General features: G+C 50.5%; 10 protein-coding genes across 10 annotated transcripts; 7 read left to right on the plus strand and 3 right to left on the minus strand.

Moving 5' to 3' along the window:
• Positions 1 to 184: 184 nt before the first annotated feature.
• BO79DRAFT_271484 (uncharacterized protein) lies at positions 185 to 855 on the plus strand (the record flags this gene model as incomplete). Its single annotated transcript, XM_025687354.1, has 3 exons — positions 185 to 449; positions 514 to 652; positions 723 to 855. The coding sequence occupies exons 1-3, from the start codon at positions 353 to 355 to the stop codon at positions 853 to 855; spliced, it is 369 nt and encodes a 122-aa protein (XP_025537033.1). The 5' UTR covers positions 185 to 352.
• A 466-nt stretch (positions 856 to 1,321) lies between these two features.
• On the plus strand, positions 1,322 to 2,938 carry BO79DRAFT_220199 (aldehyde dehydrogenase family protein; the record flags this gene model as incomplete). Its single annotated transcript, XM_025683481.1, has 4 exons — positions 1,322 to 1,378; positions 1,436 to 1,505; positions 1,556 to 1,989; positions 2,051 to 2,938. 4 exons carry the CDS (start codon positions 1,322 to 1,324, stop codon positions 2,936 to 2,938), a joined length of 1,449 nt encoding a protein of 482 aa, XP_025537034.1.
• Positions 2,939 to 3,153: 215 nt separating this feature from the next.
• BO79DRAFT_199928 (acid phosphatase PHOa) lies at positions 3,154 to 4,876 on the minus strand. Its single transcript, XM_025681454.1, has 3 exons — positions 4,614 to 4,876; positions 4,490 to 4,551; positions 3,154 to 4,427 (listed from the first exon to the last, which is right to left on the minus strand). The coding sequence occupies exons 1-3, from the start codon at positions 4,797 to 4,799 to the stop codon at positions 3,329 to 3,331; spliced, it is 1,347 nt and encodes a 448-aa protein (XP_025537035.1). The 5' UTR covers positions 4,800 to 4,876; the 3' UTR covers positions 3,154 to 3,328.
• Positions 4,877 to 6,444: 1,568 nt separating this feature from the next.
• Positions 6,445 to 8,227, plus strand: BO79DRAFT_199931 (pex2/pex10/pex12 family protein). Its single transcript, XM_025681455.1, has 3 exons — positions 6,445 to 6,858; positions 6,927 to 7,190; positions 7,241 to 8,227. Exons 1-3 carry the CDS (start codon positions 6,550 to 6,552, stop codon positions 8,111 to 8,113), a joined length of 1,446 nt encoding a protein of 481 aa, XP_025537036.1. The 5' UTR covers positions 6,445 to 6,549; the 3' UTR covers positions 8,114 to 8,227.
• A 383-nt stretch (positions 8,228 to 8,610) lies between these two features.
• Positions 8,611 to 10,913, plus strand: ilv3B (putative mitochondrial dihydroxy acid dehydratase). Its single transcript, XM_025682826.1, has 3 exons — positions 8,611 to 8,903; positions 8,981 to 9,194; positions 9,246 to 10,913. The coding sequence occupies exons 1-3, from the start codon at positions 8,745 to 8,747 to the stop codon at positions 10,697 to 10,699; spliced, it is 1,827 nt and encodes a 608-aa protein (XP_025537037.1). The 5' UTR covers positions 8,611 to 8,744; the 3' UTR covers positions 10,700 to 10,913.
• Positions 10,914 to 12,137: 1,224 nt separating this feature from the next.
• BO79DRAFT_154156 (RNA 5'-triphosphatase domain-containing protein) lies at positions 12,138 to 14,398 on the plus strand (the record flags this gene model as incomplete). The annotated part of the gene is made up of 2 exons (XM_025678742.1): positions 12,138 to 12,579; positions 12,627 to 14,398. The coding sequence occupies 2 exons, from the start codon at positions 12,138 to 12,140 to the stop codon at positions 14,396 to 14,398; spliced, it is 2,214 nt and encodes a 737-aa protein (XP_025537038.1).
• Positions 14,399 to 14,821: 423 nt separating this feature from the next.
• BO79DRAFT_210536 (40S ribosomal protein eS19) lies at positions 14,822 to 16,531 on the plus strand. Its single transcript, XM_025682827.1, has 4 exons — positions 14,822 to 14,963; positions 15,492 to 15,555; positions 15,625 to 15,685; positions 15,763 to 16,531. The coding sequence occupies exons 1-4, from the start codon at positions 14,934 to 14,936 to the stop codon at positions 16,049 to 16,051; spliced, it is 444 nt and encodes a 147-aa protein (XP_025537039.1). The 5' UTR covers positions 14,822 to 14,933; the 3' UTR covers positions 16,052 to 16,531.
• A 61-nt stretch (positions 16,532 to 16,592) lies between these two features.
• Positions 16,593 to 17,459, minus strand: BO79DRAFT_289423 (uncharacterized protein). The gene is made up of 3 exons (XM_025688777.1): positions 17,207 to 17,459; positions 16,870 to 17,102; positions 16,593 to 16,783 (listed from the first exon to the last, which is right to left on the minus strand). Exons 1-3 carry the CDS (start codon positions 17,388 to 17,390, stop codon positions 16,754 to 16,756), a joined length of 447 nt encoding a protein of 148 aa, XP_025537040.1. The 5' UTR covers positions 17,391 to 17,459; the 3' UTR covers positions 16,593 to 16,753.
• Positions 17,460 to 17,806: 347 nt separating this feature from the next.
• On the minus strand, positions 17,807 to 19,766 carry BO79DRAFT_289424 (CAIB/BAIF family enzyme; the record flags this gene model as incomplete). Its single annotated transcript, XM_025688778.1, has 4 exons — positions 19,301 to 19,766; positions 18,954 to 19,252; positions 18,401 to 18,901; positions 17,807 to 18,349 (listed from the first exon to the last, which is right to left on the minus strand). Exons 1-4 carry the CDS (start codon positions 19,674 to 19,676, stop codon positions 17,807 to 17,809), a joined length of 1,719 nt encoding a protein of 572 aa, XP_025537041.1. The 5' UTR covers positions 19,677 to 19,766.
• Positions 19,767 to 25,311: 5,545 nt separating this feature from the next.
• BO79DRAFT_39477 (uncharacterized protein) lies at positions 25,312 to 26,733 on the plus strand. Its single transcript, XM_025689179.1, has 2 exons — positions 25,312 to 25,400; positions 25,454 to 26,733. Exon 2 carries the CDS (start codon positions 25,525 to 25,527, stop codon positions 26,671 to 26,673), a length of 1,149 nt encoding a protein of 382 aa, XP_025537042.1. The 5' UTR covers positions 25,312 to 25,400; positions 25,454 to 25,524; the 3' UTR covers positions 26,674 to 26,733.
• The last annotated feature ends 92 nt before the right edge of the window (positions 26,734 to 26,825 follow it).

Consider the following 26,825-nt stretch of genomic DNA (forward strand, 5'->3'; position numbering starts at 1 on the left):
TCCCGATCGGACATGACTACTTAGGGCTGGATTTAAGGGTAGAGCCTGAGGTTTGATGTAACGGGGGTGATGATATCATATCCCAACTGGCCACCTCTTTGGGTTGGATGTTGAGACCAGGTTCCAGCAGTAAGAAATGGGGTTCGACTGGAGACTCCTGCACTACTCGTTACATATCTATGATGTAGGATGATGCAATACTCATAGTGTCCCTGACGACGAAGACATTGAAGAAGGCACATATATAGTTCGGTCTATTTGTTGCTACTTACTCTGTAGCATTCACCATTAATGAAACTCTACCAAGTCTCTTTTTAAGCACTCAAAAACAAACTCTACTCTCACTACCACAATGAACGACTACGACAAGGTTCGCATCGCTTACGATGCCGAAAAGGACCTCAACTCCTACCAGGCCAAGCAGGGCCTTGGTCCCAAGAGCGATTCCAGTATGTTTCTCGTCTAGAGATCACACACCACCCTTTGCGACAATCATGTACTGAACAACTGCAGCCCTTGAGTCTGGAGTGAACGAAATGGTGGACAGGAAGTTCGAGACAGGCATTCGTACTGGCAGAGAAGCAGGCGCTTCCGGCAGCGACCGCAAGCCCATCCCAGAAGATGAGGGAGGCAGTCGTGATGATCGCGGCCGGTAGGTCTTTTGTCAGCCACATAGGTCATCCATCACGTATGGGTTTTACTAACATGATTTGGCTTTCCAGACTCGCAAAGGCTGGACAGTTCAACGGCCCTGGTGGCCCTGAGGACAAGGTGAAGCTGGAGTCTGAGCGTCGCCCTGGTGATCAGGATACTTTGGGTATCCAGGATTTGAAGCGTGAGGGACTGGCTCCTTAAACACGCCATGTATGATATAATGAAACCCTTATGAGAGATTAAAAGCAACTTGGATTGCCTTGTTTAGCCTTGCTTTTCCAGATAATCAATAGTAGTGTTGTCCGAGTTGATCGGGAATGGCGTTCTCGTACCAGGAAGTTGAAAAAAGTTACCTGGGAAATTGTATGCCACCTCGACAACGGTAGGGCTTGATTGCCCATCTCTCCAGGTACATAGCAGTAGATCATGTGAAGTTCCTTGGGACGCAGGTTGCTTCCATGCTATATGTGTAGATGACCTGCTTTTAGAGCTCTGTGCGCGTCAACAGCCAAGCTAGCTTGGTTACATTTGGCATTGGAATGAGTGAACTCTACTGCCAGCATGGCTGTGAGATGCATATAATAAATGATTTTTCGGGCATACTAAAGTCATTGTGTTAAATTCTGCTAGGGTGTCAGTGAGCTCTCCTAGTCAACACCATCACATCATGATGATTGATAATACCCAGACTCCAATCGAGACACGGCTTTTCATCAACGGCGAGGTAGGGTCGATGTCCTGCAAATCGATGTTTCCTACTCATTGCAGTTTCAAACTATAGTTTCGACCCTCGTCAGATGACAAAACTTTTCCTGTGATCAATCCCTTTACTCAAGAGCTAGCTGCGGATGGTATGTGAGTAAGGCTATATCAAAGTCTAGTAAAACTTACATACTCTTAGTCCACGAAGCCAATAAAGCCGACGTGAGCGATGCAGTTGCAGGAGCGAAAGCCGCATTCCCAGCGTGGAGGGATCTCTCACCTACCCAGAGAGGCAAATACTTTCATAAACTAGCATCCCTCATCCGTGAGCACGAACAAGAGCTCGCCCGCTTAGAGGCATTGTCTTCCGGGAAGCCAGTGTCCCGCTACATCGATGCGAGCGTGGCAGCTGATGCATTCTGCTACTTTGCTGAAGCGGGCTGGACCGTCCAAGGGTCATCTAGCTGGAACACCCCCGGCCAGCTCAACATAACATCTAAGGAGCCATATGGTGTGGTTGCTGCTATTATACCTTGGAATGTCCCGTTCGCCTTCTTCGGCATCAAGATTGCTCCTGCGTTGGCAGCCGGTAACACCATAGTCTTGAAAAGCAGCGAGAAAGCGCCCCTGACAGTAAGTCAATCTCATAGACTATCTCAAGACCCCTTTCATTAGCAGAATTAACACTTAGCAGTGTGCTTTTGGAGCAAAACTAATCGCTGAGGCCGGCTTCCCACCGGGTGTGGTCAATGTGCTTTCAGGTTATGGTCCAACCACCGGTGCTATTCTAGCCTCACACATGGAAGTGCGCTGTCTCAGCTTCACAGGCTCAACATTGACGGGTAGAAAGATCCAGTCATATGCTGCTTTGTCCAACATGAAGACAGTGCATGCGGAGTTGGGAGGCAAGACCCCCGCCATTATCTTCCCCGATGCAGACCTTGAATCTGCTGCAGCACAGACTTCATTCAGTATCCAGATCTTCAGTGGACAGACTTGCAATGCCAACTCGCGTATCTACGTGCACGAGTCTGTGGCAGACAAGTTTCTGGGTTTATTTAAAAGCATGTTCGGAGCTGCGGTTCTGGGAAACCCTCTAGACAATGAGACTACCCTGGGTCCACAGGTCGATCAGGTCCAGTATGAGCGAGTCAAATCATATTTGCTCGCTGGCGAGAAGGAGGGTGAACTGACACTCGGAGGTGATGCCAAGAATGGGTATTTTATCAAGCCAACGGTGTTTGAAAATACTCCAGAGGATGCGCAGATTATGAAGGAGGAGATCTTTGGGCCTGTAGTTGTCATCAACACATTCCGGACGGAGGAAGAGGTACTGGCCAAAGCCAACGATAGTGAATACGGCTTGTATGCGGCTGTCTTCACGAGGGATATCGATAGAGCTGTGCGAGTGTCGAAGCTGCTGGAGGCCGGTACTGTGGGTGTGAATTGCACGAGTCCTTGTATGCCGAAAGATATGCCCTTCGGTGGCTTTAAGGGAAGTGGAATGGGCCGTGAGAGCTTTCTACATAGCATGGATGGTTATCTTGAGACCAAAGCTATCTTGATCCAGGCGGGCTCTTGATAGCTGGTGGATAGATAGCATGTTGTTTACTTCAACCTAGGGTTGGCGTTGCCGTTGTGCGTAACTAGTTGTACTAGCTGCACTAAATCTACTCGAAACAAATTGACTACCTCAATGGCATACTGCGCAGTCACATATCTTGTAAGCATCTACGAACACCGGCTCCTTCTGTAAGAAGGCAAATATCAAGAGTTATTGAACGATTTAGTGCCGCTCGGCATTAGTGATGCTCTGAATTCTCATCTCGTGAGTGTCATTACCATTCGTAAAATACATTGAAGCCGCTTTTCTTCATGATTCTGTCCCACTTCATATCGCCTATGCCCCAGTTCTATTTGTAAATGCAACTGGCGCTTTAAAGTTAAGCCCAAGCTCAAGTGCAGATAACCCTCACAACAAAATGAGCATCAATCCCATGACGAGACCGGACAGACCGGTGCTGGGCGACACAAGGAAGATACCAGCGTTGGTGGAAGGACTAGGGGATGAGGAAGAAGAGGTGGAGTTAGAGCTGGAGGTAGTCGACTTCTTGGTCGCTGTGACATTGACGTTGTAGCCGGATTTGGTGTCATAAGGGTAGGGGCTCGTGTAGTTGTAGGTAGGTTGAGTGTTGGCGTAGGTCTCCTTCACAATGTCCAGGATGCCATGGCCGGCGGAGCAGGTGGCGTTGGTCAAGGGGTTGGGCCACACAGAAGAGTACTTGGAATATATGCCAGCAGACAACGGGCCGGGATAGGTCTCGTTGACATGCAAGTTGGTGGTGTCAACGTTATAATTGACATAGCCAGTCTTGTTCGCAACGATCTCCAAGATGTTAGCACCGCAGTCCCAGCGTCCAAGAGAGGGCAAGCCCCAGTTCGCGGAGAGGGAAGCGATGACAGAGTAATGGGTGTAGAAGGTATCATCCGTGGTACCCTTCAGGTTCTCAGGAATGACACCACCCACTAAAATGCTGAAAATCTTGTTGTGCTTAGCGTAAGTCTCGTCCTCGTCAAAAGTCAGAAGGAGCAGAGTGTCATTCATAAAGTAGGAGTTGTTGAGCAAGGGAGTAACCCAGGTGCGCTCCCACTTCGCTCCAAATGTGATGTTGGTGTCGTGCGCATCATTAGTCATGTTGGGGGTAACGAAGCCGTACTGAGGAAGCTTGTGGCTGGCCAAGTCGTCCTCAAAGCTGGTAAAGTTCTTAATCTGGCGCAAACGAGTACTGTTCTCGGCGATGGAGTTGAACAGGACGAGAGGGTTGTGCTTACGCACATAGTCGGGGTCGTAAGTCTTCTGGTTGGAGTAGTTGAATCCCTGGAATCCGGGGTAGGGCTGGTGCTCCTGGTACTCTCCCCAAGAAATGCCCTTGGTGTCGAACAAATCGGCAATGGTTGACACGTTGGCGGGAATCTGAATGAAATCATCGTTGTCCATGCCGAAGGTGTCTCCACCGGCGGAGGCGCAGTAGTTCGGCTCAGAAGGATGAGTGACGGCGTGGAAGTTGGTCCTATGAAGCGTTCAATATCTGCTTCTAGTCTGGGTGGTCTCATTTACTGAGTTAAGACTTACAGTGTGATACCCTGGGAGGCGAGCCACTTCATATTATCGTCGGCAGCCGCATCCGTATAGTCCTGAACGAGATGACAAGTCAGAGAAGAGCACACCCAAACATGATCGAAAGTCTGGCACATACGATGTTCTCAAGCCAAATCTGGAAGAAGCGGTTGAAGGCAAGACCCTGAACGTTTGACACCGGCGAGTACGGCTTGATGGTGGCAGCATCCTTCTCAATTGAAGAGAGGGAAGGCTCCGACACGTTGGTAACCTGGGCATATGCCACCGAGGCTGCCGCCAACAGAAAAGCGACAGTAGTCTTCATCGTGAGATGACTTTCTCTGACGGTAGTAAGCTGGCAATCGTCAGGTGAGAAGCGACAGATGAGGAGGATGATCAGCAGTCAACTACGAGAGAGATAACTTCCAGTGAGAAATGAGCGGGTTGCGACTTCTTATACTGCCAGGGGAGAGGAGAAGAGCGGGCGTTGGTACTACAACTAGAGTAGCAGGCAGCAAGGTGAGCAGTAGCAGCAGCAGCAGCAGCAGCACGCGAGGCCATGTGCCCTTTCCATGGGCTGACGGCGCAAACGACTCGGTACCCTGGCAGTGAAAGGCGTATCCACCCAGGTACACGATAAGGCTTCACCAAGCGACTACAGATTGAGGGTTGAGAGAAGCACGCGGCCAAGGCGGATGTTCCTATTCGATGACAGTCTGCCCTTTCTTGGCTCTGACTGGGAATAACTACTGGATAGTGAATGACCGTCGACAGCAGGATTGTTCCTAAACCAAGGCCAAGACCAAGACCAAGGTGCCATCATCCGATATTGTTGGGAGTGTGGTACGCCAAAACCTTAGCAAGTGGGGAGATGGAATCGAGATCCGTCCGAATGCCGGCATACCACTATTTCATTCATGTGCGGAGACAGGGGGAAGGTAAGACAACAAGAATTGCTCGACTAACTATGGAGTGCGAAATTATAGTATAGTAGTAGATATCTCCAGCCAGGGATCTCAGCTCCGCAGGCACTAAGGCTTCCCAGCGGCTTGGCACCGCAACCCCAAGCGGGGCGTCAGAGGCAGTCGAGGGCCGCACGTGCACCGCTGGCTGGCTCTGTTTAGTCCGGAGAGCCGAACACCCTGCAGCGTGGTGAAGGCCACTGGCTAGGAAATCTCTCGGCCCTGGATCGGAGGCCAACCAACCAGGGCGTGCTGAATGTCAGTATGCTCGACCCTCGTGCAGCAGATGGAACATTACTAGTCCCCTTCGGAGGATTTCACCAGCAGGAGCTCCATGTCGGTTGAACACCGACACAACATCATTTCAGGGCGCCGGGGATTGTGGTCGCATGCCACCTTGCTCATGCTTGGCACATATTGTTCTCACTCATGGCTGAATCAATCTCTGCTCTTGGTTTTCGACTGGCATCACGTTGCTGACATCGATAGCAAGTAGGGTAGGGTTGCATTCAATTCATTCACAACTTGTGAGACTGCAGGCTGTTCGGCTTATGTGATGGGCTCAAAGGTGAGGGGTAGACTCACGTCTATTATGTAGTCAAGTGATATGCTACCTTTTCTGGCACAGGGAATAGTAATCACAGTGGAGCCGGCAAGCAGGCGGGAAATTAAGAAGATGAAGATGGACTCCTATCTTGCTGTATTGCTATCGCCATGTGACTATGTGCATGCTCTTCGGTAGGACGGCATGCATTGATACGTTTTTATATTAGAACAACATAGAAATTATAATATTGCTCAACGGCATTGGCAATTGTCCTCAATATTCTGCTAGGAGCAGCTGATCATCGACCACTTCTTGTATGCACATATCCAGTAAAAAGATAACCTGATAGTTAGACAGGAAAGGTTTATCATCGGTCAAGTCACGTGTTGTTATCTCAACCTCGGCTGTTTCTCTTCCGAACGGACAACCGACTGAGCTGGAGCCGTCAACGAACCTACTATGATTGCCAGCACTGCGACTTCGAGGTTGTCGCCTTGACCTTCAACAACCTTCTCCAAGCGCCCTTATCGATCTTACATATCTGATATCCCGACAATGATTCAACGATGAGTTCTACAAATTTCGCCGCTGCCCAGGAAAGGGTTCTGGAACGTCGTCGTCTCCGCGAAGCGGAAGCTCGCGCCCGGCTGGCGGAGCAGCAGCGGACGTCGCCGCTCAATCATCCCACTCTTCAGCGACTCCCTTATCCCCTGAATAAACTGCCCCAGTCGGGTTTCTCGTTATGGAATACAATTAGAGGCCGAGAGGGTATCAGGCCTGCGTACCGCGTCGGCCAGGTCGATGCCGAACTGTTAGATGAAGAATTACTGGGACTGTTGAAAGGACAGGTGGGGGACGCACTGAAATATTACGGGGTTAGTCGAGATCCAGATAGGAGGTTGGGCGATATTTCGTGGATAATGCTAACGTCAATCTGTATCAGCCCCAACTACGTGAAGACTGGTCTCATGAGATTCAATTCGCCCTCCGTGCGATCCTTTTCAAGCTTTCGATATGGGACCACGATGCCTCCTATGGCGCAGCGCTGCAGAACCTAAAATATATCGATAGTCGCAGCAAAGGTCCCGTGCATTCGGCACCAACAAAGTGGCAGAAATCCCTCTATGGTCTGCTTACAGTCGGTGGCCGCTACGCTTGGGGGAAATGGGAAAGCTGGCTGATCAACCAAGAGAGTGGATACGAGGAGGTAAGAATCCAAGTCTATCGGATCCTTGTGCATGGCGCTTACAAATGCAGCCGTCCCAGGAAGTACGCATGCTCGCCCGCATGACCGACCTCGTTTCCGCGTCTCACTCGATCGCCGCCTTCGTCTCCTTTCTTGTATTCTTAGTGAATGGCCGATATCGGACCCTGGTCGACCGCGTGCTTCGTATGCGCTTGATTCCACCTTCCGCGCAGGCGAGTCGTGAGGTGTCATTCGAATATCTTAATCGTCAACTTGTGTGGCACGCGATGACGGAGTTTCTCCTCTTCCTCTTGCCGCTCGTGGGTATTAGCCGGTGGCGCCGGTGGCTCTCCAGGCTGTGGCGCAAGACACTATCCACTCTCAAGTCCGGCAGCGAGGACGAAGAGCAGACCGGGAAGCAGGGTGAACTGGCTTTCCTTCCGGAGAGAACATGCGCGATATGCTACAAAGACAACAACCCCACGTCCACGACGGAGGGTGAGGCAATAGCCGCGTCAGCCTCGTCGGGAGGCATCGTCGGATCAGCCCAGACGGATATAACTAACCCCTATGAAACTATACCCTGCGGTTGTATATATTGTTTTGTCTGCATTGTGCAGAAGCTCGAAGGGGAAGAGGGAGAAGGCTGGGTCTGTCTACGTTGTGGCGAGATTGTGAAGAAATGCAAACCCTGGAACGGCGATGTACTGGAAGAAACACGACCCCAGTCAAGCTCGGGAAAGATGGTGGGATTTGCAGTGGATGGCGATGACAGCACTGCAAACGAGCTGGAGGCGGAGGATAGCACTGGAAAATCAAGCCCATTGGAGGAGGTTACGTCGGATGAGGCGCTTCACCACTCAAGCCAATGGTCGACCATCGAGAAGGATGCACTGGAAGAGGTACATGATGAGGAGGCAGAGACGGACGGGTCAGTACAGTAAAGATCCGGCGTCCTGTTCTGATGGTACTGGAGGATAGCATTGCATCGTTCTGGCACATTGCCAGTGCCAGTCTACAGTCGTCGGTGTCGTGCATGGATGATGATGATGACAGTTATTATTTGGAGTTGGCTCTTAATGGAAGATACCCAGCAGCGTATGCTCCTCTTGACCTCTTCTGTGCTCGCAATTAGTGCAGTAATAGTAGAGATATGATGCAGTATTAGTACTAATCTCTCACTGTACTGGGAATGACGGCTGGCCCACTCTTCACAAGCGGAACCCCACCCAAGCTGCCCGACTGCTCGAATCACAACCAGCGGTTCCTCCCCCCAAGCATCAAGTGCAGCTAATCACATCGAGGATGATTATACCGCGGATCGTGTCTTCCCCGCAACGGACTGCTCGCCGACTGAACCGGGGCACTCGCTCGCCGTACCTCCGAGTCTCCAGGCGAACGAGGGGCTTTGGGACTACAGGCCGCACACATACAGCACGGAGTTCGGTATAGCCTCTCATCACCCCTCATCCTCCGTCCCCTCCATATATGGCCCATTGGCCAGTGCAGCTGTTCAATACCTTCTGTCCACTCCACTAGCCCTATTCTCTCTCTTACCCTTCCTGACTCTGCACAATGGACCCCGCCAAACCTGCCGTGTCATCCACCTTGGGCGAGGCCAAGTACCTCGAATTTCCCTGCGTACCAGCGGGCACCAAGCACGAAGATGGTACCCCTGTCTTGAACCGTTGGTCTTCTACTATCACCAGAGGCCATGAGTTCCCTGGCGCGAAGGTTGGTAATCAGTGTTTCTTGCATATTCCTCTCCCCGCAGATTCTGGACGAGTGTTGACCTCATGCGAACTGGACAGGCTATGCTCTACGCGGCAGGCATCCCCGATCACAATGCCATGACGAGGAGTCCCCAGGTTGGTGTTGCGTCTGTGTGGTGGGAAGGCAATCCTTGCAATATGCACCTGTTGGACCTGGCCAAGACGGTGAAAAAGGCGATCACGGACCAAGGCATGATTGGATGGCAGTACAATACCATTGGTGTGTCGGATGCGATTGGCATGGGTAGTGAAGGTTGGTGCTGAATAAACGCCAATACGCTGGCCGTGTCTAACTGGATGTTAGGTATGCGGTTTTCTCTCCAGACCCGTGAAATCATTGCAGACAGCGTCGAGTCTGTAACGTGCGCTCAATACCATGACGCTTGCATTGCCATCCCCGGATGCGACAAGAACATGCCTGGTGTGGTGATGGGTATGGCGAGACACAATCGGCCCTCGATCATGCTCTACGGTGGTACTATCGAAGTTGGGTATTCCCAGCTTCTTCGGAAGCGTGTAAGCGTTTCGACATGCTTCGAAGCTGCTGGTGCCTACACATATAACACTCTCCGTCAACCGGATGATGGAGGTGATACTAGCAAGAGCAAGGATGAGATTATGGATGATCTGGAGAGGCATGCCTGCCCGAGCGCGGGAGCATGTGGTGGTATGTTCACGGCCAACACCATGGCTACAGCAATTGAGTCCATGGGCCTCTCCTTGCCCGGCTCGTCTTCTACCCCTGCATCCTCCCCAACCAAGATGCGTGAGTGTGTCAAGGCCGCCGAGGCCATCAAGGTTTGCATGGAAAAGGACATCCGTCCTCGGGACTTGTTGACCAAGCGGTCTTTCGAGAATGCCCTGGTCATGACTATGGCCCTGGGAGGAAGCACCAATGGTGTGCTTCACTTCCTGGCTATGGCCCGCACTGCCGGCGTGGACCTTACTCTAGACGATGTCCAGCGGGTCAGCAACAAGATCCCTTTCATTGCAGACCTGTCCCCTAGTGGGAAGTACTACATGGCGGACCTCTACGAAGTTGGAGGCATCCCGTCGGTCCAGAAGTTGTTGATCGCAGCTGGTCTGCTTGATGGCGATATTCCCACTGTGACCGGCAAGACTTTGGCCCAGAACGTAGCATCACACCCATCGTTGTCTGCTGACCAGGTCATCATCCGCCCCCTGGACAACCCTATCAAGGCGACGGGCCACCTTCAGATCCTGCGAGGTAACCTTGCACCCGGTGGTGCGGTTGCTAAGATTACCGGCAAGGAAGGGCTCCGCTTCACGGGTAAGGCGCGCGTGTTTGACAAGGAGCATCAGCTCAACGAGGCCCTGAACCAGGGCAAGATCCCTCACGGCGAGAACCTGGTCATCGTTGTTCGCTACGAGGGCCCTAAGGGTGGCCCGGGAATGCCGGAACAGCTCAAGGCCAGTGCAGCGCTCATGGGAGCCAAGCTCACCAACGTGGCACTGATTACGGACGGTCGATACTCTGGCGCTAGTCACGGATTCATTGTGGGGCATATTGTCCCCGAAGCTGCCGTAGGAGGGCCCATTGCCGTTGTTCGGGACGGCGATGTGATCACAATTGATGCCGAATCAAACGCCATCACCATGGATGTATCGGATGAGGAGGTGCAGCAGCGTCTGCGGGAGTGGAAGCCCCCGGCACCGCATGTCACACGGGGTGTGCTGGCCAAATATGCCCGGTTGGTGGGAGATGCCTCGAACGGAGCCATGACGGATCTATTTTAGGTGGACTGGTATGAATTTGGCTCAGTTCCCAGTTTCTCAGTAAAACTATTTGTTTATCCCAAGATGTATCCATACTAGTATAACCCAACTTGGCTGTGGAGACTGTCTCCAATGACGCAGCTGTCCTGTCATGGTGGTATTCTGGATTAGTTTGATACTTTGCACACATCAGGAATCAAAATACAGAATGACAACAAAGGACAGTTAGTAGTGATGCTCTAACCTTCTAGTATCATATACATTTATACAAGTCTCCTATTAAATTTATAGAAGATGGTCTCGTGTTTGGAGCGGCGAGAACTCCGGCATCCGAAAGACCCCAAAGGGACTAGCGCGGGATGAGTCATCCAGGAAGCTGCAGCGTGACGCCATGAGTGGATGTGAATCACCGCCGGCAAATTTGCGACAAACCAAAGTATCGCAGATCCTCCACGGTCTTGCCTCCGACCCTCTGACAGGCCTGTTGTTTTGTCGCCGCTCCCTGTCGTTATCCGCCACAATTTCTGCTTCTCTTCCGGATTCCGCTCCGCGATCCAGCCCGCCTGCAGTTACTCCAGTTAAGGTTTGCGTTCCTCAGTCGCAAAGTGTGGTTGCGATTTTCTATTGCTGGTGCTGCACAAAGCTAGGTATGAGTGTGCCCACCGCTGCCAAACTCCGCCCACCATTCACTCTGAAAGTTGACGCTGTACTCTCATGAGTCCCCTGTACGACTGGCTTTTGGGTGGCTTTGGTATCATAGCTGACCTGCCTCACAGTTCTTTTGCGACGTCAGGCGTATCATCCTCCGCATCACTCTCCCGCCGACTGGAATCTCCGCGCAAAACGCTCCATGTGACCCGGAGGTTACTTGGGTCAACCAACAATTGAGATTTCGTCGTCATTCGGTTGGGAACAGTCCTTAAAACAAATTGGGCCGTCGTCCTCCTTGCTTTGGTTCAGATAAAGACCTGGTGGATCTGTCAGATTGTCCGGAACGCCTAGACGCAGCCAGCAGACCAACGTGACGGATACCCAGCATTCATTGGTCCAAACCATCCCGGGGCGCAGTTAAAGTCGTGCCTAAGAACAAGCTCTCCTTACCTCAAATTAGTCTACTCCAGACTCGTTGCCTCATAGCGCGCTATCGTTGGGCTTGCCGGCTGCTGAGTGTTTCGATCGACCCGCTCCGTTGCCTCACTATCGATCCCGGAGACTCTCCTGGCCCGCCAAAGAGGTGCCGTTCTCTCGGCTCGTGTGAACTTCGACTCGCATTCCAGAAAGGATCCTCTTCGCTCCCGATCGTTGGTCCCTAAACGGAGGGATCCCTGACACTAGGTGTTAAGGCGTGGGCGATCGGTGAGCGGTAATAAGGTTCCTGTTTAGGGGCGACGCAGCTTCGCGCCTGGACCAGTCGGTAGTCTTATAAATATCCCCAACCTTGTCTTCGTCGCCGCCGGGGATGGGGTCGACAGATGTCCCTTTAACCTCCCCTACCACCTCTCGGTCCGGTCTTGTGGATTTTGGTGCTTCTCTACGCCTTTGGGACTCGACTTACACTGCCTTCACCAATTCTGGTGCTTTTGCTTCACTCGCCCGTCTTTGTCAGGCATATAGCTACGATGGCACGGTGAATTGGGGAAAGGTCGTTTTCCTGACTACTTGTTTCATCACTATGCTGAGTTGCGGAGTCATTTCTTCCGTCCTGCGGCGCAAGGCCTGGGGACAAGTCTCAGGAAAGGCACGTTTTCGTCGAACGCGCAAAGGCTTATCCAAGCGCTCTGAAGGAATGGTTACTTCTTCCGATGAGGAAGACTACGATAGCACGGGATCTCTACGCCATGGTACTGAAGGCACTGTTGCAGAGAAGACGGAAGTGCCTCAACAAAAGCAGAGCGAGAATGGTTGGTACTCTCTCAGTGTTTCAATGTCGGATACTGACATAGACAAGCCCATGATACAGACCCAGGCCTCCTGAAGAAGCACTCATCATATCTGTCATACACAACATCTACGGCGACATATCCTTCTATCAGAACGTTCTTCCGTCCGCATCCTCAAAAGGACAAATTGCCCACTAAGCCCTCGCCGATTCCGTTGTTGGTCTTTGTGCATGGCTTGGGTGGATCTCTTGCGCAATTTAATCATCTGCTTACGAGTCTTTCCAATGTCGGGCCTTGCTTTGGGATCGATCTCCCTGGGTGCGGCTTGTCGTCTTTTTCGCCCACTTCTTGGGACGCGTATACTGTGGAAGCGCTGGCAGAGTTGCTTGCTACAGCCATTGAGCAGCACCGGGACAAGGAAGCAGGCCAAGAAGTGGTTCTAATCTCTCATAGTCTGGGCTGTTCGCTGTCTGCTCTATTAGCATCCTCCACGTCTTCGATAGGCGCTGGTTTGAAAGAACATATTCTTGGTCTCATTGCCGTCTGCCCTCGCGCTGCACCCCCACCTCCACATGATGTTGCCAAATTTCGCCGGCTTCTTCATGTACCCAGCCCAATCTTCGACCTCTGGCGCTACTGGGATCGGCGGGGCGGTTTACACAGCACCAGCGTGAACAGGCTTGTCGGCGCAGCAGCAGATCCCGATACCAGAGGCCTCCAAGTCCGCTATAACAAGCAGAGCAAGACGGCCGTGTGGAGACGGATGGCATGGGGAACACTGCCGTCGTATGACAGTAATGGCAAGGCCGTCGGAGGCATCCCGGGCGAAGATGTATGGGCAGGCGTGCGCACGCCCGTTCTCCTAGTGGCTGGTGAAGCGGATGCGGTGAACAAACCTGCAGAGCTAAAGAAGATCCTGGAGTTCTTTGCCCGAACAGGGTGCAGCGTGGATGACGACGCGGATGGAGTGAACTCCATTCCCGATGCATCCGCGGTTCACGATAAGATGCCGGCATCGTATGATCGGCGGGCACACGAAGAGGAATTTGGGGTGGAGCCACAGATTGAAGAGAAGGAGATCACGAGTGAGTCTGATCAGCCGGGATCTCGGCGGTCGGTCAAGACTGTTATCTTGCCTGCTCCGGCGTCTCATGCTTTGATCTACGACCGTGCGACGTACCGCACTCTTGCCGGGATCATCCAAGACTTTCTCAGCCAGCACATCGATAACCGCCTCAGCATGGGTTGGCAGCTGCAATATCTCAATACGTCAGGAAAGTGGGACGTGAAGAACCTGGCGAAGTGGAAGAAGGTTGCTCCAGTGTCAGAAAGAATTGCTGACACCTTTGCGGCGCTCAAGATGCTCCGGGAGGTGGACGAAGAACACAACCCTGTGCTGTTCTCTCAAGCTTACCGCGACAAGATCTACGCTGTGATTGATATCAGCTACGAGAATCCGGTGTACAATCCCGCGTCCATGGAGAAAGGCGGCATCCACTACCACAAGCATCCCACGGTGTCAAAGATCCCCCCTACTCCAGACGAGGTTCGCGATTTCATCGCACTAGTAGACCGACTACAGAATGAAATCACTGAGAAGATGGAGAAGTCCGGCAATCCCGAGGGTCCACGTCCAGTGGTGGGAGTCCACTGTCATTACGGATTCAACCGCACGGGATTCTTGATTGTCTCATACCTGATCGAACGGCGCGGATTCAGTGTGCCGGAAGCGATCGAGGAGTTCGAACGGCGACGTCCACCAGGCATTCGTCACGAACACTTTATTGATACCCTATTTGTGCGATACTGCGTTGGGCTGAAGCGGGCGCCAACGCTGTAGGAAGAATGAGTTAGGTTTGGCAGGAAGGCAGGCGTTGGCTGGGATATTTCGGGTTACTTTTTTTTTCTCTTCTCGTAATGGAGGATAATGGGTTTTCGCTTTATGAATCACGATAATTATACCATAGACTGTACAGTAGGGATGGAGATGAAATAGAGGAATACGTATGTTGAACATGCTCCTTTAGTTAGTAGTAATTGCTCACTAATCACGGATCTACATGATACGAAACTAAGGCATCAATATAATTCATGCCTGAACGCACGACCCCAGTCACATGACCCATCAAAAACTCACCGCCCAGCACCATCTGCCCCAGGCACCAACTTAGGGTACGGCTAACCCAAACAGGCTAAGCGAAGCGCCCACAGCCAACCGAGAAGCACTACTCGCGCAAAGTTGTGTGCGAATCCGAAATTTCGAGGCTTTCTGACCCCGACTCCCCTTCAACGACGACAACGACCGACCCATCCCCCTCCACGCCTCCCTCGTCCCTCTCTTCGATTCCCCGTTCGAGGTTCAACAAGTCGCAAAAATGGGTGGTGTCACCGTTCGCGATGTCGACGTAAGTCATGTCATGTCAAGATTCGAGATTGGGATGGTCGGTGCGGAATGGATGGATGGCATGGCATGGCACAATATGGCACGGCACGATCAGGACAAACCGACAAAAAAAATGAGATTTAACCTGGTATCGGCATTCAACGGAGCAAGCGACAATCATATATATCTATCTGGGATCGAATTTGGGCGCATCAAGCAAGGCTGGGTACTGATACTCTGTGAGTATCAGATGTGATGAGTTTGGGGTATGGATTGGGGAATATGCAATGCTTCCACGACTACGCGATTGTATACCCCAACCATGTATATTGAATATGGAGATTCTGGATCAAATGGATGTTATGGGGTCAGGGACGAACTGGAACTACTGCCGCCGCGACTTGCAGGACATGTCCAGATTTGCCGATACGTGCCGTGCCATGTTATATGCCATGCCATGCCATGCCTGAATGCGCACCTGCCAGGCAATCTACGATATAGGATGATTTGTGGACGGAACGGCTAACAGGATTCTTTTCCATGGTTATAGGCGCAGAAGTTCATCGCTGCTTACTCTGCTTTCCTGAAGCGTCAGGGAAAGCTCCCCATTCCTGGTTCGTGCACACGGAATTCATTCGAACAGTCGCAACAATCAGATCAAAAAACTAATACGGTTTAAATAGGATGGGTTGACACTGTCAAGACCTCCGCCTCCAACGAGCTCCCTCCCCAGGATGCCGACTGGTACGACAACTGCCATTGATTCAAACATCTCGGAAGAAGAAAAAGAACCAGCGTGATTAACGAATACTTGCAAATAGGTACTACATCCGCGCCGCCGCCGTCGCTCGCCACATCTACATGCGCAAGACCGTCGGTGTTGGCCGTCTCCGCAAGGTCCACGGTTCCACCAAGAACCGCGGCTCCCGCCCCGCCCACCACGTCGATGCCTCCGGCTCCGTCGACCGTAAGGTCATGCAGTCCCTCGAGAAGATCGGTGTCCTCGAGCACGATGAGGAGAAGGGTGGCCGTCGCATCACCCAGAGCGGCCAGCGTGATCTTGACCGTATCGCCAAGACCACCGTTGACGAGGAGGAGGACGAGGAGTAAATTAGTCTCTCCGGATGCTCGAGCTAAAATAATGAAAAAGTCCTGATGTTACTCTTTTTCTCCGAACCCCTTACCTTCTGTCTTCTCTACCTACACCTGGCAAACTCCCTATTGAAGCTGAGCTAGGCTTTAGCTTCTTTGCTGTGTTTTTGTTATAAAAACTCCCCGTTTGTCTTCTGACACCAAATCCCGCGCGGGTTTGGATGGGGGCCACCCAGGGGGGGTGTGTTGGGTTAGATGGGGAAATGGAATATTGGGACGAATGAGTGGCTACGACAGGGAGAGGATGACTTGACTACTACTACCTTTTCTCTTTTTTTTTTATCGATCAATTGGTTGTTCCTGCGGGCATAAAGGACAATTCATACATGGTGTAGAATTTTGCCTAGATTTCCTCTCCCGATAGATGTATAGAGCCCGTCTAGAAGCCAGCCACCAGAGACATAGGTATTTGAGCATATATGCAAGCCCATCAACGAGAACCGCACCACAAGAACAATGTAATGCATACAACCATATACAAGAACCAACTATATACACCATCATCATCATCATCATCACCATGCAATCAATGCCCATCCACCTACTCTACTATGCAATACGTCTGTCTATCCAACACCCCAACCTCACCCTCATACTACGTACCAATTATCACACCAACATATCAACCCCACAAACTACTCCTCACTCCCAACTAAGTACCTATTTCTTCCCACCCTGCGCCGTCGGATCCTACACGTCACCAACCAATTAGCCAACATCCCCAAACCACCACCAACCAAGAAAAAGTCCGGGGGAAGAGGGGGGGGGATACATACCAAATAAACCTGATAAAACCGCATTTTCTCGACCTTCTCATCAAACACGACCCTCCCCGCCCAAGGCACCTCAATCTCCTCATCAGGCTTTCCAGCCTCCACATCCTTCCTCAGCACATACTTCACCGTCCCATACAGCATGAGTTCTCGCTCCGCGCCGAAATATACCCGCTCGGGTGTGTGTTTGCGGCGTGCGACGTGGGTCCAGAGGCCGTGGCGGAGGGTGAGGATTTCTGTATTATACATATTTGTTAGTGTAAGTCAGGGTTGTGGTTCGGATTTATTTGTAGTAGATAGATGTAATTGCATGAAGAAAAGGGAATTGGGGAAAGCATACCATCCAACCCCTTCGCAACCTTCGAGCCCATAATGAGCGTCGCATCTTCGGTGAAATTCGTCACGTATTCGTTGTGCAAGGATTCGGTGTCGCTGATGCGGTAGAAGTTCTCCAGGAAGGAGATCATGGCGGCGCTGGTGGGGGGGAGGAGATTGGATGGGGGGGTGGTGATTGTGTAGCTCATTTTTGATGTATAGTATGTCTAATTATTCTTGGGTTTGGGGGTGAGGTGTTGTGAATTGGATGGTGTAGGGGTGGTTGTGAGGGGTATAGTTTTATTTTAATAGAAGGCAATTGGGATGCTTGCATAGATCGGTGATGTAAGTAGTCACTTAGTGAGGGGAGAACAAGATCTGTCGGGCCGATGGAGGGACTTCCGATAAATGGATGGATGGCGGCGATGGTTATCGGATCCGATCGGTATGGTGATTTGTATTCTTATCCGTCTTGGCTGAGGGGACGGCTGTTTTGCTTGCGTAAGAGTTAGGAGGTATTTGGCTAGTCTTTCTTTATTTCTACGTAGTTTAGTATACTGCATGCTTTGTGGTGATGTTCATTATTGGTAATATTGTCATAAATGGTCCTATGTATGTAGTAGGCCTACGCCTTCCGGCTATCAACATCCTTCTCAAAGTCCTCCCAGCTCGCTGCATCAGTACCGTTGGGGCGACTGGACCGAACAAACGAGTTATCGACACCCTCGATCTCTGCAATCGGGCGAACGATCTCAATGTCCGCATTGTACGCCTTAGAGAACCATTTCTCCGTAAGGGCCTCCGCGCCCGCCTCCTCAGGAGCACGGTAGAGGTGAGGGAAACGTGCCTGCATTATCTTAAGAACGGTCGATGAAATGCGATCAACGCTGTCACAATGACGAAGCTTGAAGAACTCTGCTGGCTGCGCGGCGCGCATCTTCTCCTGCATGGCTTCCGAGTACTGGCCCACGGCAAAGAGCAGCAGGTCGTAGTGCATGAGAGACGCTTTGCCGTGGTACGAACCACCGTATTTGGCGCGGTTGTAGAGACCAGTCAGGGCGGCGATGGCGCCCATGCAGCCGGTGCCGTAGTCGGAGATGGGGAAGGGGGGGACGACGGGGTTGGAGAGGCCCATGAATTGACCTTGAGCCCAGGCGATACCGGTGACCTGTTGCATGTCAGTTATTTATAATCGTGATTAATTGGAGGCAGCACTTACGCAGTCGGCGATCTGCTGCCAGCCAGGACGGCCGGCCCACTCTCCTTCATAACCGAAACAATTCTCATTGACGTACACAATGCCCTTGCCGCGCTTCTCAGCCAAAGCAGCAAGAGCATTGGGGCCATAGCCCAACTTCTCAAGCGCACCAGGGCGGTACCCGTCCACGACAACGTCGGCATCAGCCACGAGCTCCTCGAACTGGCGGCGACCCGCTTCGCTCTTGAGATCCAGGTCGGCAGCGTGCTTGCCCATGTTGCCGTCAACTTGGAAGAAAGGGACATCGGAGAGGTTGGGGCTGGTGATCTTGAGAACGTCCGCGCCGTATTCGGCCAGGATGCGTGCAACAGTAGGGCCGGCAATGATGCGGCACAGCTCCAGAACCTTAACACCTTCGAGAACTCTCTTGCTGCCGTTGCGGCTGGCTGGGAATGGGGTCGGCGGCAAGTCTCCATTCAGACGGCTGACTGTCCACGGAGGTTGTTGGACGTTGAGTGCTCCCTGATAGATAGCCTGTCAGCGTTGCTTGGTGGGTATATGGCAGGGATCATACATGTGGGGTCTTCTTGAAATCGTCATATTTGAATGCGGTCACACCCGCCTGTCGTCTTTCTCTGTTCATCTCTTCCAGCTCCGCGGCGCTGTACTTCTGCACGTGGCTCTCAATGACCTTGATGATCTCCTCGTAGTCTGTCAAGTCGGGACGCTGCCCTTCCAGGCCAATCATGTTGAGCGTTGTGGTGGCCTCCAACGAGCCGTGGATGTGGAAGTATTCGTTGTCGTTCTTGGTTTTGTAGAGGTTCGCCGACATCCGGCGGTAGCCATTGGATTGGGCTGCAAGCAAGTCGGTATCTACGTCTGTTAGCTGGAGTCGAATGTGCTTAAAAATGGGCAGCTTACCCTTCAGCTTCTTCTTCACCTCGGGGTCCAACTTGGACAGCCCGTCGACCTTGGCCATATAAGCCTGGCAACCAAACGCAGTCGCCCGTTCAAGATTTATGTTGACATTGCGCTTGTGTTCAGAAGGTCCATAGCGGAGGTCTGCAATAGCACCGGCTACGGAACCCTCAACACCCTTAAGGGCAGCAAGCGTCTCGGTTTCCTTAAAAGGAATTGGAAAATAAACTTCGTCATGTGTTGAAGAGAAAGAAACGGCATCCTTGCCCTCGGTCACTTCTTTAGGTAAATCGAGCTGCTCAGCTTGATCACAGAGATAAGAAAAGATGCGCCCAGCTTCGCGAACTGGTGAATAGTCCACTGCGGAAGATCCCGCCATGATGTCAGTCAGTACTAGGTGGAGCTTAGTGAGTAGATGTGTGTGCAACAACGATTCTTCCTCAACTGCAAAAGCAAATTGTTAGCGCGGGATCCCACACGGCTGTCAGTTTCAAGGAATAGTTTGAGGTGAACCTTGCCTTTTAATAGGCAAGATTTTCGGCACGGCTGGGGCCTACTTCAATGGCAGTGAATATTGCGCCGGGAATATTCCGATGTTTGGTCCGTCGGGTGAAGGTGCAGTGGTGAACGCACGGCTGTGAGTAACTGCACAGCTGTGAACGTGCAGATGTGGACCAATCAGTAAGTGAATGGGTGCAGGAAACCATTATGCTTGCTGGAGAGGCGAATTATGGGCCAGGATAAGGGCAGAGGGACGAACCCCGCAGAGGGGATTCCGAAAGGTGGACCGGCTTTGCGATGTGCACTTTTCGGATGCGTCGCCGATAAGATCGGAAGCGGAACCCCCCGGCTCTGACTCGGCTGAGATAAGCGTTGATCTCATTTAGTTATCTCTAGTTATGGCCTGTCATATATCATGTATTGAAATTCATATATTGACAAGCGAGCGTGTATCATATTTCAGTTCTATTGCTGTAGACACTAGTGAGATCAATAGATAAGATATTGCATGTATATAGGTTATCAGTATCCTACTTCGGAGACGAACCATTTTAAATCATCTCTTCAATTGACATTTCTATACAAAGGGAAACAAGAGAGTCAGCGGCCTATTCATTTTGGGCTAATATGGTAGACAGGTAGACAGTATGACTATTGGGGTATGATTGCTTGTCTTCCAGAGATGAGACCTCCTAGTCGAATCTTATCAGCCAGTGTAGTACTATGTCGAAAAGGTTACGCATATAATTGGTAGCATATTTTCAGGCTCACTTCAACTATCGTAGTTCCAGATACGTGGGCGACTGGGGAAAATTGAACAGTATATCAGTTGTAGTTTAGTTTATTTTGGTTTATATTCTTTAACATATTACAGCCGCCTGATTGCGTGTGCAGTTATGTAGATAATGCTCTCTATCTAGCATTAAAGCTTTCTAACTCTGTAATTGAATCCCAATGAATAGACAGATCCTTGTATAAAGTCTAGAAGCCTCTATATAGACAGATCCGTGCGGCCTGATGTTCTTATATACTTTTATAGACTGGACGCTTTCAGGATCCAGATTCCTAATTCTTATTTCCTTTGTTACCGTGTAGTTACTCTCTATAATTTCTTATACAAGGATTAATCCCAAATACAGCTCTAGAACTGACTAATTATTTAGTAAATATATTGAGAAATTATCTGGAGATTACGTTGCCCTCCCTACCAGCTGCGATAGATGTACTAAACTTTAGGTTTAGCTCCAGGTTCTAGAGGAGTCAATTTCCCCTTGACTTTCTTTGCATGGGTGCCTCTGGGTAGATTAGATACCTGCAACAGAAGTCAGATCTTTAGTTCTTAAATACCAAGAAGAGAGTCCCCTACCTCTTCTTGTACAAAATAGGGCCTTCCTAGTGATGTTCTACCATTACGCCACTGCAGGCTTGAACGGTATATCCTCATTCTCTCACATATTGCTGTAGTTTAGGACCAAACGGCGCTCTGTGTAGCTAAATCGGCTTAGATCAGTTGATTTAAGACACCTTGTGTCTGTCATGTGTAGTAGAACTTTACCAGGGCTTCATACGAGCATAGCCAAGCGCCGCTTGGTAGATAATGCCTGCAAGTTAGTACCTGTAATGGAAGTACAACGGGTAATACCAATCCGATGTCTCCCAGTGAGAAATAAGTCTAATTTCTCGTAAGTGGTCGGAGTCCATATTTGTCCCAATAACAGGGGATGATACTATCATATTCCGCTCCTAGTGACCTTACAATTGGACTCCTCAGTCACTGCAAATGAGCTAGCAGTTCGGCCATCTAGTGAGAGATTAGATTGCTAAGCTTGGCTGCTTAGCGCATTACTTATAGAACCACTGCGAGTGGTTGAAGTGAGGCTCGGATCTCATGGTGACATGTCCAGAGACAGTTCCTTATTTGAGAGACTATAAAAAACAGATGCAGCCTGAGATGATCCTCTGTGTCTTTCCCGTAGTGTCCGTTTAGTAGATTGCAAAAGCTGTAAGTGCAAGTATAGTCACTGATATGTGGCGTTCCCAGCAGTCCCAATAACGACTACGTAGATCAACGGACTCAAACAACGATCGGGAGCCTGACCTTTTACACCAATTCGACCTCTCTCAGAGTATGGAAGGAATGCCCGTTTTCCACCGTCTCAGATAGTCATGGTTTCGATATATTATATCTTAGCACTATTGGTATACATTAATACTACATGGTTACTGCACTTGCTTCCCTCGGCTCAGATAATTCACGGGTCAACTGTATGTTAGCCAAATCTTACTTGATTGGGCTTGGATAACGATAGGAGCATGACTCTCTCAATCCTGTGGAGTGAGAGACATTGGGTTGCAGAATGAAAGATCTCACATGGTTGGACTACCAGACACTAAGAATCTGTCAAAGCACCACGGTTAGCATTAGTATATGTGGAAACGCCTATAAGCCGCAGCTGTGTTATCTCTTAGGCACGAGAAAGGTTCGAGAAAAGGAGCTGCATGCTTGGATCCAGTAAGACGCGCTTATAAATAGTATATAGAATCAAAAAGCGTTGCGGTATCGATTTCTTCTGTACGATTGTCAAACATGCAACTGCATTAGACGGTCATGTGGATGACAGGAAGTTTGTATGAGCTGAGAAATTCCATTAGTTCTCTGTATGGTATCAGAACGAATCGTAGCACCGGATACCACTACATTGGGCATCGATCAATCACTCCTATTTATACTATCCAGCTGCCCGATGTCTGTAGTTATGAAATTACATTGTGTTGTATGTTGTAATTTTGCTGGTCCATATATTTGACTATGATAATGGCCTGGCTATTAAAGTGGCACAGATTCGCCACAGTCTACATAGTATGGTTGTAGTAGTCTGTGGCTGCGGCAGCGGCAGATCGTATGGAAGATGTAGATCCCGTATATTGCTTTTCAACTATGGGTCTCAGGCTGCCTTTTCCTTCTAGTCGTGAAAATAGTATGTTCAATCGAAAGTTCCATGGAATTCCCAACCAATCTGCATAAGGGTGATAGATCAAAACAGTCCCTATTGTTTAGGGGGAAATGACAATAATAGACCACTACTATTTATTTAGATGCGGCGTTGCTGGAAATAGTCTACCTTTAGCCTCTAGTTTATTGAATCCACTTCTAAGGATATAAATAACATACCCACTATGCAGTAGATACTTACTCTATTGAATAGTAGATCCAGCATCCTGATACACCACTATTTAATAATGTTATCCACCCCGACAATTTGAAGTCAACGTGTAAAGACACTCCAGTTTATAATCATCGTCAACAAACGGAGAACCATCCCCCGTCAACTCCTCTTTCTAGTACGATTGGTGGGGGCGAATGTTGATCGCATGCGGCACAAGCAAAACGACATTAGAACCAGAGTAGAAAAAGCAAAGGAGAAAAAAGGCCCGAGCGGAGATGCATAGACATCACGAGCCCGTCTCAGCCAGTGAGCGATTGTCCATTTCCCCCAACCGACATCCCAACCAGCCTGATATGGCCGATGAGGACATGACACCCCCGTACTATTCGATGCAGGCCTGCTGCATGAGCAAAAAGCAGACAGGCAATCTAATGAACGTCGACATATCTAGCAAGAAGTATATGATGCAATGACGGGAATATTGGGAACGCATCTAATGGGTCCATCAGATGAAGTAGATACGCAGTAGAGGATTCTCGCTAGTCAATCAATTAAATGCCTCTCTAGAATCACGTTGTTGTCGCCAACCCAAAAATTGAGAGCAAGCTCCGGTGCAACCTAAAATGCCCCAGTTCTTACCCATGAATCCCGCACACAAGGAACAATCCACATTTCTACACTTTTTACTTTCCCAATGCAACATTTAGGCTTCTGCAAAAAGAAACTCTCCATGGGGGTTGGATGAAGGGTGGGATGCACAGCCAGTCACCACGGCGTCCACCTGCGCATGTGCGGTGCCCGACAACCCACGTGCCGTCATCATGGAAGGTTATCGCGTACCACAAAAAACCCATGAAGGTCAATCCAGTTGTAGGGTAAGAACCCTGCAATCAACCCTCCTAGACGCGGGGAGGGGGGCGCACGGGCACGAGGCACCGGCCTTGATATGCTCGATGGAATCAAGTGGAAACGTTTGCTTTTTCGTCTACTACTCTTTAAAACCAAGGAAGTGGAGGTGGTGGTTGTAGTATACGTCCTATTGAAATTACCTCATTGGGGGGGGTGTGGTGAAATTCAACCAACTTGTGGTCGGTTGGGTTTTGGGGCGGGTATCACAGGCTTCGTCACCGACTTACTCTTTGTAGTCTGTGTGAAGGTAATGACGAAAGCATCTAGGATGGAGGGGGGAATATGGGGATAATCATATTAATTAATTAGTTTGTAAAGATAGAAAAGAATATGAGCCCAAGAATGGAGTGGCTTTCTGCAATAAGTAGTATCTACAGTGTTACTATCTACTTTCTCGGTATGGAAAGTGTGAGTGATAAGCCGGTGTGTGTGTGTGTGTGTGTGTGTATGTGGAAATTTACAAAATACGGTAAGATAACGCGAGGATTGAAATCAGGGCCGATTGCCCCCGGAAGCTCCCGGCGCTGTCTACGGCGGGCCTGAGGCTGGCAACCAATCAGCCGGGCCACGGGCTGGTACGGCGGACTGCTTGCGTCGGTAAGAAGGAGGTTCTGGGTCTGACAGGATGGATAAGGGGAACTTGATGGGAAAGATGTCGATGATAAGAGGGTCGTACTGGAGACTCGGACATACCAGGCAGTTCCATCCTTAAAGGAGGTCGTCATCCCACACTAATTATCTACTTAGTTTACTGTGTATCTCACCGGAGAGAGGGGGTTCGTCTTCAATCAAATCAATTTAATTTAACTCCTTTTTGCCAGGGATCTTTTTTCAAAAAAAAAAAAGGAACAAAATACCGTACCTTTCAAATCTGGCATCTACTGAGTTATTTTATTTTATTTTGTTTTATCTTATTTCCAATCAATAATACACACACACACACCTACTTAATTCCCTTTTTATCTTTGCCCCGAAAGAAGGCGCCTCCTTCCCGGCTGACAGACATTCCATTATTGCTATTCTTACTACTATTGACGGACTGCAACCACCACTCCTTGCGTTTACCCCCCTCCTTCTCCTCTCCGTCTCATTTCCTCCTTCTACTTGCCAAATCTCCTTTCTCTCCTCTCATCCTATTCCTCATCAAAGAACTTCCCCAAGGCTTTCTGACCTCCCCCCCTGGTTCTTGTTGGCTCGATCATCACTGGTTCTGCTTGTCTCGACCTGTCGCGTCATCCTTCCTATCAACTCTCCTGCCCAGTAGTACGCTGAGTTAGCGCGTCGCATCGCATCTACCCTGCATACTACGCCTCAGCGTTGCGTCTGCACAGCTGTCCCGACTGTGATCTGCCTTTGCGAACAGTGCACTGTGAGTACCAAGCCCTCAAAGAAAAAATTCCAACCAAATTCCTTTGAGCTCAATTTTTGGTTTTCGTTCCTTATTGTTCCTTTTTGCCTCCGAACGCGTGAATCTTATACTTCCCAATTGTCCTTCTGAGTGTGGGACTTAGTCATCTGTTCCATTGGTTGGCCTCATGCAATGATTGGCGGATGGTCCTCTGACTCATTTGATAAGCAGATTAGCCACCCTCAGGTCCCCCCAAAATAAAAGAAAGTATCTAGATCCTCTTGTTGGTCTCGATCATCACCATGGCTTTCATGAATACCACCTCCAGCATTGCTATGGCCCTTGCTGGCAAGACGGCCTCTGTCGATATCCCCAAGCCGCGCTCCGGTTTCACCCCGGGCGGTCGTGACTCCGCTCGTCCGGGGCATCCTGCCATGTTGCCTACTCCGCCCAACTCCATTTCCCCCACTTTGCCTCCGCAGGGCTTCAGACGCCAGGGCGCTAATCACCCTGGATACTCCCCGCTGAGCTCCTCGCATGTGGAGTCCGATGTTGAGCTCGGAGATGCCGCCGATCATACGAACAACTCGAATGAAGCTCGTCCGTCGGCTCATGATCTAGATAGCACCGGGGCTATCACGCCCGGCATGTTGGCCAAGTGCCATCTCCCGGAAATCATGCTGCAGCATGGCCCTCTGGCTATTCGCCACCTGATGGGTTATTTGACTACTAGTGTCCCTGGATTCTCAGGCATCCCGCCTGCCAAAGCCCGCAGGCTGGTGGTCGCTGCGCTGGAAGGCCGAGGGAGCGAAGACAAGAGTGGCGGCCGTGATGGTGATGTTATCTTCGAAAAGGTCGGCTGGGGACGCTGGGATGCTCGCCGTCGTGGTGAGCCTTTGCGGGATGCGCAACACCTCAACGTGTCGCCACCCGCCAGTATCTCCAACTCTTTCCCGCAACGGGGAATGCAGATCCCTACGAAGCGGGGAAGCGTTCAGCCCTATGGCAGTAGCGTTACTGGCGACTCCGCTGTCTTCTCTTACTCGGAGATGGACTACGGTGGACATGATATCAGCATGCTGGAACATGAGGCTGACAAGATGTCACTCGACGGAAACGAGCGCGAGTACTGCTCGTCGTCTGAGGCCCCGGACGACGAGATGCAGGACGAAGACTGGGGCGAAGAAGACATCACAGACGAGGAAGATTGGGCACAGATAGGTGCTGATGCGCTTCGCGCACGATCATTGAACGCCTCGGGAGGCTTCGTGAATGGGACACATAATTCGCCACAGCTGCGCGGCGGAGGACCTGCTGCGTCGTCGCTAGCGAAGTCTGCACCGCGCAGATTACCGGTTCAACAACACGGCTTTACCCTCCCGGAGGGTGTCATGGGTGACCGGGAGGAGCGTGCTGCAGTCGAGGCGCTCCTCCGACTCGGATCAATGTAATCATATATATACTTTTGGCAGGCGTTTGTCAAGAACATCTTGTGTTCTTGCAACCCTGCAACGTCTCTTTGAGACTTGAGGCTGGTCCCATTTCCTGATACATACTTTTACGTTCTACGATTACTTTTCTTGTTCAAAGAATACACCAGCAA

This window comes from Aspergillus costaricaensis, assembly GCF_003184835.1.
Source record: "Aspergillus costaricaensis CBS 115574 unplaced genomic scaffold BO79scaffold_27, whole genome shotgun sequence".
Taxonomy (NCBI): Eukaryota; Fungi; Ascomycota; class Eurotiomycetes; order Eurotiales; family Aspergillaceae; genus Aspergillus; species Aspergillus costaricensis.